Below are 12,160 nucleotides of genomic sequence, written 5' to 3' on the forward strand. Positions count from 1 at the left end.
TTGCAACCCGAGTGCCTTGGACTGGTGAGATCCCAGCTCTCGCTCTCTCTCTTTTCTCTCTAGGTATAGATTTCTGAACCTGAACTGTATTAGTTAAGCTTGAGCTAAGTTTCCCCAAATACTTAGTGAAACCCGGGTAGTACTGTAATTGTTTGTGTTTGTTTTCCTTTGCATGTCTATTACTACCGGTACCATTATATATTTCATATACTTAGCAATAAATAACTTTTATAGTCAAGCTGGTAGTAACTGGGTATATTTTTCCTTCTCTACTTCTCCTTCCCCACTTGCTCTGCAGCAACACTTCTTCTACCTAAGCTCAAGATCCCTATGAAACCCAAAAATACTATGGGGTCTGCTCATCAAGAGGCTAAAGATTAAGACATGCTGAGTTTGAAACACATAAGGGGATCAGCTTATAGAGGCTGATTGACCCAGTTTGGCTCAGACTTGCCCTGATGAACTGAATGCTGGCCCATGAGGGTGTCAGCTGGACACCCAGCCAGATTCAGAGGTATTCTGTTTACCTGTGTGCTTGTGTCTGACTGCAGTTTATTGTTGCTCTGATGAACTGATTCTTGGCATATGAGGGCAGCAGCCTGTCCATGCTGATCAACCCGGCCAGGTCAGGCGTGTCACGTTAATCTCTTGTATGACTGATTTGGTGACTGGAAGAACCCAGCCCCATTGAAACCAAGTCCTGCAAGATAGCTCCACTGGGGGTGAGAACTTGCAGAAGGGAGATACAGCTCCATATAGAAATACAAGTAACACAAGCAGCACACTGATAGAATTACAAAGACCCTAGAAATGTATCCCTAATAAATGAGCACACCCCAAGGTGATGGGCAAATCTAGTAACACCCCCACCAAAAGCCTCTACCCCCCAGCCCTGCTCATGACCCTTGCCTCCCACCCAAAGCCCCTGCCCCCCAGCCCAGGCTCTGTGGTTGTCAGCAGCTACCCAGAACCTACAAACATCTGCTGCTTCTCCATCCCAGTCCCAGCCCCAGCCCTGCCCCCAGCTGCCTCGCAGCCCCAGCCCCAGTCCCAAGCTCCAGGGAGGCAGCAGATGCCAGCAATACTTCCCACTGTGCTGCCCTCGCCGTTTCTGCAAAGCAGCATTGGAACCCGGCGCGGCAGGGCACAGTGGGGGGCACAGAAAGCTTCCTGCTTCGAGCTCCCCACTGCCCTGCCACATTTCAGTGTGCCCGGGAGCAGCATGAGCAGCAGCACAGGGCTGTGCCCCTCGCTGCTGCCCCCGCCTGCAGGGGAAGTGTGGCTGGGCAGCGGGGAGCTCGGGGCAGGAAGCGTTCTGTGCCCCCCCACTGTGCCCTGCCGTGCCGGGTTCCAGCGGTGCTTTGCAGAACCAGCGAGGGCAGCAGTGGGGACCATTGCCAATATGTGCTGCCTCCCTGGGGCTGGGGCTGCGAGGCAGCTGGGGCTGGGGCACAGAGGCAGCAGATGTTTGCAGCTGGCCCAGGTTTTGGGTAGTTGCTGATAGCCGCAGAGCCCAAGCTGCTTGCAGCAGGGCTTCTATGGGAGTAGGCCGGGCTCCATGGCTATCAGCAGCTACCCAGAGCTGGGGTGGGCTGCAGCCGGCAGGCTACAAACAGCTGCTGCCCTCCCGCCTTTGCCCTGGCCCTGACTGTCTCCTGGTCCTGGGCCCTGGGAAGGCAGCAGGTGCCGACACTGCACCCATTGGGGCTGGGGTGGGGAGGCAGCAGCTGTTTGTAGCCTCCCGGCTGCAGGTGGCCCTGGCTCTGGGTAGCTGTTGATAGCCACGGAGCCAGGGCTGCTCCCAGCGGCTTGCAGCGTCCCAGCTGCCTGCTGGGAGCAGCCTGGGCTTCCGGCTGGCAGCAGCTACCCAGAGCTGGGGCTGGCTGCAGCTGGGAGGCTGCAGAGAGCTGCTGCCTCCCCAGACCCAACATGGGCTGAGGAAAATGGCCTTGCATGCCATGCTTGGCACGTATGCCGGGGGTTGCCAACCCCTGTCCTAGTACCTTGCAATGATTTAATGCACATTAACTGAAGCATGATACAGTCAATCATCTTTATATTGGTGCCAATCTGATATTGGACCAATGTATTGGTGCACCTCTAATTAGAACAAATTCTTGGAAGAAAGAGGTAGCAGTAGCTATTGAGCATGGGAGTGAGGGGCACAGCCTCTGAATTAGAACTTCCTAGACCTTAAATGCTGGAGGCTGCAAGGGAGAGAGGAACAGTGGAAACAAACCCTGGCCATACCCTGCTCACTCTCCATTTCAGCATCCCCTTTCTGCCACTGTGTGACAGGATACTGGGCAAGATGGACCTATGGTCTGACCCAATAAATAGCAGTTCTTATGTTCTTGTTCTGTTCTCAGCCTTGTGCCATCCATGAGCTCTTCTCCTTACACAGAGCTGAAATAGCAGAATGAGAAGATGGGCCTGGACTGATTGAAACTAAAGGGGAAAGGAGGAAAAGGGAGATATGGAAAGAGTCAGTTTAGTCAGGCAAAACCCAAGAGAAGGTCCTGAGATGTGAGATGAGGGCTGCTGGGCCTTAGCCAGTGGGTCTGTAAGTGTGCCAGTCAACTGAGGCCACATGACCCATCACTAACCCCTCTCCCACCACTGGATGGAACCAAAACTTTTTACCATTACACGTGACAGCCACATCCTCATAGTGGTAGCAGTTGTGGATGCCCCATCCGTGGCTTCTGCACTCACTCAGGGCTGCCTCCCTTCCCTTGCAGTCCACATTATCCAGGAAGATGGGCCCGCTCCCCTGGCCAAAGGTGAGGGTAGCTGGCATGGCGACGGCATGGCCGCAACCCAGCTGGCGACACACCACATTGGCATCCACGATGTCCCAGTCATCATCACATACTGTGCCCCAGGAGCCATTGTAGAGGATCTCCACACGCCCCTGGCAGCGGCTTTGCCCTTTGACTAGCCGCACCTCTGCAAGGAAGGGCACAGGGACAAGGTCACCACAAGTTGGTCACCAGGCAGCAGCCTAGGCACTTGACTAATTAGATGCAAATGTAACCACCAAATCATAGGCCTCTGCCACTTAAGTCAAAGGATCAACTCCAATAGCTAAGAGGAGCAGTGCTCTGATATCTTGTTTGTGTTGGCTTAGATCCTGGTGTGTGGGTTTTTAAGGCAAGGATAGTGAACACTTATGCACATCTATCTTGGCATGCCTGTTTGCAGGGGGCATACACCTCGCATCTTCGAAGCTCCCAGGGGATTAGGAATTTATTGAGCTAGAGAAGAAAAACTGTGTCATGGGATTTTAGTGACAAGTCACCTGGTGCCATCAGCAACTTGCTAATACTCTTAGCAAACCCATTTCAGGATAATCCCCAGGCTGAAATCAGTCACAAATAAAGGACTGTTCAAGCCAGTGGGAATAGATAGCACATCTGTATAAATGGCTCTGTGTTTGCACTGCCAGCTTATTCATTCATTAGGATCCTACAGTAAAGTGCTGTCCATCAGACACAGCCTGGTTCACTTTCAGGAAGCCAGCAACAGTGGTCAAATTCCCCTCTGATTTGCAATAATAAGTGGGACTATTCAGGAAAGGATTATTCCCTTCCACAAAGAAATGTGGGTTTTCACTGACATTTTCAATTTAAACCCCACTTGGGGGAAACTCAAATTTTCCTTGCCAAACATTTCTTTTTCATTTAATCTGTGATGAAATCCCACAGGTGAGCGATGCCCCATCAAATCACAGCTCTAAGGATCAGGTCTTACCTGGAACTGGCAGTGGGGTAGTTTCCAATATGTTGCCTGAAATTAAGAAGAAAAGGGATAAGCCATCCATTGTATTCTGAGAGGACAGAGGGAGGAGAAGGTTGTCAGACAAGTGACATCCAATTGTTTCATAGCCTCTTCCTGAGCCACATGATTGCCAAAAGAGGTGAGCACTGGGCTGACCCTGCAGAGACATGAACTTCACCCCAAATGAGAGCAGTTGACTGGTGGCATAGACTGACGTCACCCTTGCTTTGGCCACTCCTGCCTTAAACAAGGCACAAGAGCAGGTCTCAGGGCACCTGGCATGTCCACTTACCTGTCTCTTCCCTTTTCCACAAAGATCTGAGGTCTGCAAAAAAGAACAGGGGAGAAAGATTTTGAAAGAGAGAGAACAGCTGGTTTCAAAAGGGGGCAGGGGGCAAACATACAAAGCAGATTTTTTACTTCTCAGTCTACAAAATGGGTATAATGAAACTGAGCACCTTTATAAAGTGTTTTGAGATCTACTGTTGAAAAATGCTGGGTAAGAGCTAGGCCAGTAGCCTTGGCAATTTGTTTAACTATGCATGGATCACTTTGCCCACTGCTGGATGCAGCCACCTCTAGGGAGTGAGGTGGCAGGTTGTAAACCATGCAAGGCACAAGAAAGAAGTGCAAACCACTGGAGAACCACTGGAATTTGGCCATGGCATGTGGATTAATGCCCCCTAAATTTTCAGCCCTCCTGGCTGCATTGGAAAAGCTGGAAAACCAGACTTCAAAAGGCTTGTGAATGAGAGGGACAATGAAAAAAAATGTTTTTTCACTCCCCACCATAATTTCCTTGTTTTGAAGTCAATCCTGTTCATTCAGAGGGCAGGTAGAGAGCGAGCTCACTGTTCTGGGGAGTGTTGTGTTGACTGTACTGCCTGGCTTACTTGCAAAGGTGCAGGGGTGCAAACTGTGTTGGGAGGAATGTGAGTTATCGTTCTGCAGCAGTTTCATTGTCAGTGCTCACCCTGAGTGTAGTATGGTACATTGGAAGGCAAAGTGCTAACTGCTGTAGCATTGCTGAGCCTGGGCATGTCTACACAAGATGCTTTACTGTGGATTAGACTAAACCAGTGTGCAGTAAAGCATCACCATCTACATGTGTGCAGGACTTGCTGCACAGTAAATGAGGCTAATGCACTGTTTGCAAGTACGAGGAAACACTGGCACTAGATTAACCGTGCATTAGCTACTGTGCAGTAGCACACGTGTAGTTGTTGACTGGGAGTAAATTGTGCAGGCAGCAAGAGGGTCCATTGCTGCCTGGCTAAGCCCTGATTTGGTAGGGGGAGCTGTGCTGGATGCAGGGGCAGCCATCTCCCCATCATGTGTCCTGATCCCCACATAGCCAGAAAAGCTGTCCCGGCAGGTGGGACTGCTGTGAACCAGCTACGTGGAGCTGGGGTCAGGACCTGGTTCCCATGTGGCCAGGAGAGATGGCCCAGCAGCCACATGGGGATCAGAAGGGGGGGCTGCTGCCTGCTTAGCAGGGATGCTGCCTGCCAGCCACCCTGCATGAAACAGCAGTGCCCAGAAAAAGCAAATATCAGCAGAGAAAGCTGGGAGAATCATTCAACAACAACTTAGTTGGATCCCAGCAAGGGCCTGCAAAACTGTCCCCACATGTCTTGGCTCCATGCAGAATGAGGCAGAGCAGCTTAGACCTTAAGACTGGCTGATTTATAAGAGATGAAAGGTACTGTGATACTTGGAAGCTTTTCTAAGTCTGTCCTAACCATGGAGATAGGCCAAAAAAGATAACTCCCACAAAAACTCTTGCCTCTAGCATATTTTCTGGACCATTGTGTCTACAACATCACTTCAGCACTACTCTTTACAAGGGGTGTTTGAAGCCTTGCCTGCAAGTAGCTGTAAGATGCAACTGATGGCCCCTGTATAAGCAATCCAATAGTGACACCCAGAGGATCAAATGGTCAATGGCCACAATGCTGGGCCCTGCATCTTGCATCTTATGGAGTTATCTATACCCTAGAGAAGCAGGATGAACCCATGCTGAACCATGCTGTGGGACTCTTTCTGCCTCTCTGGCAGTATATAGAGGTGGGAGTGCCCATGGATCCTCTCAGCTGGTGCCAGAGGGCACATGTCCAGCCCTTTGCACAGACACAGGATGCACTGTTCCTAAACCAGCACAGGCAGATGCCAATCCATAGCTGATGCAGAAACATCAGTTCCTGTGGAACACTGAAGCCGCTGTCATGAACAGTAACTTAAAGGTGACCTGAAACAGGGTAAAACTCATCAAGCCCCTGCTTTGCTGTGATTACAAATACAGCCTGGAAGGGTTTTTAAATCAGTCACAAAAGGGATTTTATGGTGGTAGAAATTCAAAATTTCTCCACCCTGGAAGACTCTAGGGGCCAGAAAAGAAGTGGTGAAATGACAGTGTTGTTATCAACAGTACCGTATTTATTACCTAGGGAGCCTTGGCCAGGACAGAGGCATTGCATGAAGCTGTGTGCACACTGAACCTGATCATTTCTGTCCCAAAGCACTTACAAGCTAAATAGAGAGGACAAGCAGGAGGCCCAGAGAGATCCACTTCTTGTGCTGAGGGGCAGTTTGCAAGGGCTCAGTGTACACAACTCAGACCAAATGTTCAAAAGAGTTCAGTTCTCCACTTGGAAACTAAAGCAGAGGCCAGGTCTCAAGTTGCAGCAAGTGAAGTTTAGTTTAGATATTAGGAAGAATTTTCTCACTAGGAGGGTAACAAGCCACTGGAATAGGTTATCCAGAGAGATGGTGGAAGCTCCATCCCTGGAGGTTAGACAAAGCTTTGGCTGGGATGATTTAGTTCGGGCTGGTCTTGCTTTGAGCAGGGGTTTGGACTAGATGACCTCCTGAGGTCCCTTCCAGCCCTAACTTCCTATGATTCTGTCCCCAGTACCTACAGAATGTTTGCTAGAGAGGACATATTTGTTTAAGATCCCCTTAAATCTATGTATGGGAACTTGAAGTACACTTTTGAACTATCTGAAGCAACTTTCAGGAAAACCAAGCAAGAGCAAAACCTTGCACACCTGAAATTTCCAGCAGAAAATGGTTTTTTGGGAGGGAAAAAAAATCATCCAAACTTCTTCTAATGATCTTAACAAAGCAAAACATTTAAAAAATGGCCCGGGTGGTGGTGGGGAACCTATTTAAATCAGATCCTTTTCTGGACACTTTTACAATTTAAACCACCAACCTGGAGGACAAATAATTCTTCATTAGCAACTCAGCCGAGGCCCATTCATGAAGAGAAATAAGTGAAACACAAAAGGAAAACATGTATTATAGTTCCTGTCCCCAGTGATCCCCGCCCCCTGCAAATGTGTCTCAGGGGCAATGTACCAGGAGTGAGGGAGGCTCATGAGAAAGCAAACTGCCAATTGTAGTATAAATTACCAACCACACCCAAATCCATCTGTGAGAAATGAACTGTTTGCATCACTGCAAGCTGCTCTCAGCTGAGAGGTGCCAGCATGCACCTATTTGCTGCATATCAGAGCAAGGTGCCAGAGTGCTCATGAATAAAGCATCTCCATGGAGGCTGGCAGGGACCGCATCAATCTCTGTCAATAGTTAAGCAGAACAAAGTCAGCCTTGTGAGTGTTGAGGCCCTGCTGGAGTTTTATTACAGACCCCAACCTCAGCCGCTCTGGCTGAGAAGCTTTCATTTGGAACTATTTCTGAGTTAAGTACAGACATCAAATTCACCTATTTGGTAAGAGTTTTGCAAAGGGTTTAAAAGAGTTTATGTGCCCCCAACCCAGTGACAAGCATAGGCAGTTGCAGGCCTAACTCTCTATGAAAATCCCTGATGTCTGCATGGGAAAGTTTTACCTATAATAATCAGTACAATTATATCAATAGAATTACACTGCTAAAATCAACACAGAATTATATGGGTATCATATTTCTATTCCAGAATAAGGGGGGCCTTTTCCGGTTTAGCTTAACTTTTTCCAAAGTGACATAAACTAGACTGAAAAAGCACATATGTTGGTATAAGAGGGTGCCTGTACACAAGCACAGAGGCTGCTCTGATGCACTGGAATTACAGTGCAGTGGAGTAGACTCGATTAACTGAGCTTGCTGGAGCGTGGTAATTACTGTGCTCCAGCAGCCTTCCGTGTCTCATGTATCAGTGTCCGCATGCTTTAAAATGGTGGCAGGGATGCTTGAACTAAAGCTTGTTGAATGAGCTTTAATTCAAGTACCTCCGCTACTATTTTGAAATGCAGGGATGCTGATACACAAGACACTGCAGAGCTTTAATTAGGGCATCTCTTGAAGCAGCTGTAATTAATGTGCCACCCCCCCCCAACCCCCACAAGGGAATTATCATGGTATAACTATATTGAAATTCACACCATAACTTATATTGGTGCAAACTACCTGGGTAAGCAAACCTTTGTTTTTAGGTTGTGCTTATCATTGAAGTACCTGGGTGCCTAGACTGGAAATAGGCTCAGGGTGGCACATTTCAGACTTGGATTTTGATCTCCTTCCTACAGAGTTTGGGAATGTCTGGATGCTGGTTTCAGCCCATCTCTAAACAAATCCAAGCCAACCTGCCTTAATCCCTGCTGAAATTCAGTCCTGGTTCCTCAAAGAGTCTAAGCACCACTGGAGTCCTGTTTAAACCCATTCAAGGCGCGTGGATCTAATGCTGTCTTCTGCCCAAGGACACTTTTTTCAAGATCTACACCCATGCAGGGTGCTAAACAATGGATGAGCAAAGACGGTGATAGCCTCCATACACCTCGGTGGAGGGAAACTGGCACATTTCATACTTACACCTGTGGCTCAAGCTGAGTTGTCCCCTCTTGCTGTAGATCTGAACAAGCTGTGCAAATGCTGATAGAAGAGCCCCTTGCTTTCTAACTCCCACCTTGACTAGGACGTAACCAGGGGACTGAGTTGCACAATTCTCATTTCCATTACTGGGAAATTGAGGATCCAGCTACTTTTGGCATCTTGGAAGTCTCTTTTGTACTCTTTTACCTGCTTGCATACTGCCTACTTGTTCCTCCACCTCATTCTTTGCCTCCCTCAATCACTTCTGGGAGGATTGAAAAGCTCATGCTTTCCCGCAGTCAGCCAGTCTAGAGCTGTCTCTCAGGATCCTTTTCCATCAGTAGATCTCACAGCCCCTTACCACACAGCTCAGTATCATTATCCTCATTTTACCAATGGGGAAACTGAGGCCTGGAGAGAGAAAGTGACTGACTGAAGGTGGCCCAGCAAGCCAATGGCAGAGCTAGGAAAGGAAGCCAGGGTTTCCATGTCCCTGCTCAGGGCTCTCTCCACAAGGCCACGCTGTGTCCCAGTTCTGTTCTGGGGTGGCTGGGTCCAGAAGCTTGGCTGAGCCTCCCATACACATTTATTTGTCTTCCAGGAAGGTGTACTAAGCACTTTCCTTCACTTAAGTGGATCACAGCACTCCCACTGACTCCCTCAGCTTGCACCTCTCAGACCCAGAGCAGCTGGCAGGAGGTTCCTGATGCCGATGGAGGGGATTGCAGTTCCCATCCAGTCCTCCAGCCATAGGATCAACTTCTTATTGGTGGACAAAGCTCTCTTCCTACCTTGCCTCCCAGCCCCATACCATGAAATGGCTCACCACGGGGGCCGAGGAGGAGGAGCAGTGCTGCAGAGATCAGGAAAGTGGTCAGTACCCAAAGGCCTGGTCTCCACACTCTGTGCTTGTGAACTGGGCAGGGACCAATTCTCATTTCTGCTTCTCCCTCGTCCCACAGGCAATCGTCCGACTGTCTCTCAAGAAGATGAGAGGCCACACCTGGAACATTCAGTACAAACATTAGCAACTGTGATGGCAAAGCCATGGAGCCCCATGCATGGAGGAGGCCTCCATTGTGCTGGGCACAATACAGAGCAGAGCAATGTTCAAGTTCTCTTCCCCCATTGAATCACGGGGCAAGAAGGGACCTCAAGGGTTGCCCAGTCAAACCCTCTGCACAGCTGCAGGATCCACTGCTCCCCAGAGCTCACAGTCTATGTGACAAACACTGCAGATTAGTGCCCATCTGCAAGGCCTTCCGGCCCAGCTCTGCACACCCATGATAACAACACAACTTTTCTAATGAGCATGTTGCTCAGGTGTTTCCTGGCTCTGGCATACAAGTCCTGCTAATGTATATTTGATGCTGCAGGGAGGCTGAGGCATGAAGAACTTAAATGACTCGTTTAAAGTCAAAGCAGAGTCAAGAGTAGAGCACAAGGACACAGACCCGTATGCCAAACAGGATTGAAGGGGCCTACTGGGCCACTGAGCCCAAATCCTGCTGTCATGCCTGCAAACTTATAGCAGCTGAGCACAAACCAATAAGGTGGTTTGAATCCACTGCTCCTCCAGGGAGGCTGTTCCAGGACTCCATTCTTCTGGGGGTTAAAAACCTTTGTAGCCCTTGGTTTTTATTCTCTGATGCATCCCTGACCCCTCTCAGCTGTCTTGGTGCTGAGCTATGCAAACTGGGCTCTTCCCTTCCTTCCTACCCATCCTGTTTCACAGCTGAATTGTGCTGTTGGCCCTTAGGGCACATCCACTCTGCTCCCCTCGTGCCTGGGAGGACCACCAGGAGTCACCCGATCTGCTCATGCTGCTCCATATGTGCCTGATCCCCAAAAGGGGACAGTAATGGTACCTTTGATTAGCCCTGAGTCAATAAGCATCCCAAGACAAGGAGCCCAAGAACAGTGCAGGGCTTATGTTCAGCACTACTCTAAGGTGCCTATGTTGCCTCATTTGGTAGAACAAGCATATGCAGAGTAGGCGAGTGGATGGTGTATGTTGCACTGAAGCCCTCCCACACACAACCCAGAAGAAGTCAGCTTATGTCCTTAGTCACCCTGTGATTAGCTTATGCATCCAAAGCATCCTCATCCACTTCACCAGAGACTTTGCTCCCCTCTCCTCGAAGAACTAAGTGAACCCAGGAGTCCTGGCTCCCCAACCTTTCCTGCTTGAGTCCTGGCTCCCCAAGATCTAGTCAAAGTAGGCTCCAGCCACCAGACATGTTTCCTTCTCTTGTGAATAAACTCACCCCAGCAATGCAGAAGAAGACAGGAGCAGACAGGAGCATGGAACTGATATGACAGTCGTGTACCAGGGGAGAGAAGCCAAAGCAGATCCAAATGGGACAGGATCAAGAGGGAAGAAGAAAAATGTCAGGGAGAAAATGAGGGAGATATTAAAGATAACAAGATGCTATTTCCCCTGTGTGCTGCTCTCTCCTCATAAATTACTGTCAAGGAGGGCACCTGCTAGCTTGCTGGCTTCCCTTGCACCTGCTAGTTTGCAAGGAAGGTCAGCATGCTACAGCTTTGCTAAAGCCCTGAAATGGGTAGGGGGCCAGGCTCTGCTCACTGTTACTCTGGATAAGCTCTACTGCAGTTGATTTATACTGGGCTAAGTCGATTTATACTGGCTAAGACAAGAAGCGGGCCTTGTAAAGGAACCCTGCCCTTTGTGACTCCCCAGCACATGGAAGATGACAAGCTGGTGGCATTGTTCACACAGCTGATCTCTTCTGACACTGGGTCCTGTGCGTGCCCAACACTAAGCACATCAGGGGCTCTGTGCCATCCAACACCCTCCACTGGCTGGGCCTCCAGGCTGTTCACTATGTCCCTATCCAGTTCTGAGACTCAGCTCATCCTATACCCATTGTACCAGGCCTGGGCTCCCCTCAAACCTACTGCCTTTCATCTCTTTTGCCTGAGGCAGAACTAGGCAGCTATTGTGGCTGGCAGAAGGAAGTGCCTGCCATCATGATTTCATTTGCAAACCCTCCTCTTCTGCACCATACTACAGGGAGTGACCACTGGCAGCTACTAGCCACCGAGATGACTGTTGTCTCTTCTGTCCTAAGAGCATGTGTAACCTATGCTAGTTCAGCATGGCACCTTGTCCCCCACAAGCACTGGAGTCTGCTTCTGGATCTAAGGTGACCTGTTAGCTCAGGCAGTAGGTGCTTGGGCTTTTTAGATTCTGAAGCCCCAAGTCCAGCCCTATTTTCCTGTATGTCCAGGCAAATGTTATAAGTTACAGTGGGTTACAGTAAGTTAAGTGCGGCCTCAGACTGTACTGGAGTCCATGGGGCATCCATACCCAACGGCTGTTGGCTATACACCTCCAAAGCAGCCACCTGAGAACCAGGCCCAGTGACCCCAGCAGGTGTGATGACCATTCCTAGGCATGGGATTGAGCCCTGCAGCCTTTAATAGTAGACCTTCCACCTCCTCACCCCTTTCATTTGAAGGGCCCAAACGAGATCTTGCTATGAACAGTGCATGGGCCTGATCCTAGCTGCTCTGATGGCAGCATAAGCAATTAAGTGCATGCTTG

The 12,160-nt window shown here is 49.4% G+C and overlaps 1 protein-coding gene across 1 annotated transcript in view; it reads right to left on the bottom strand.

Moving 5' to 3' along the window:
• The window catches only part of SSC4D (scavenger receptor cysteine rich family member with 4 domains), a 29,021-nt gene extending 19,341 nt beyond the window's left edge, over positions 1-9,680 (bottom strand). Inside the window, exons 1-4 of the mRNA XM_019545393.1 lie at positions 9,416-9,680; positions 4,073-4,105; positions 3,754-3,789; positions 2,644-2,949 (exon numbers count right to left, since the gene is read on the bottom strand). Of these exons, the coding sequence (XP_019400938.1) occupies positions 2,644-2,949; positions 3,754-3,789; positions 4,073-4,105; positions 9,416-9,638 (598 nt within the window). The 5' untranslated portion in view covers positions 9,639-9,680. The remainder of the gene's footprint in view (positions 1-2,643; positions 2,950-3,753; positions 3,790-4,072; positions 4,106-9,415) is intronic.
• Between the last annotated feature and the right edge of the window lie 2,480 nt (positions 9,681-12,160).

The sequence above is a fragment of the Crocodylus porosus genome, unplaced genomic scaffold (assembly GCF_001723895.1).
Source record: "Crocodylus porosus isolate Cpor-Errol unplaced genomic scaffold, CroPor_comp1, whole genome shotgun sequence".
Taxonomy (NCBI): domain Eukaryota; kingdom Metazoa; phylum Chordata; order Crocodylia; family Crocodylidae; genus Crocodylus; species Crocodylus porosus.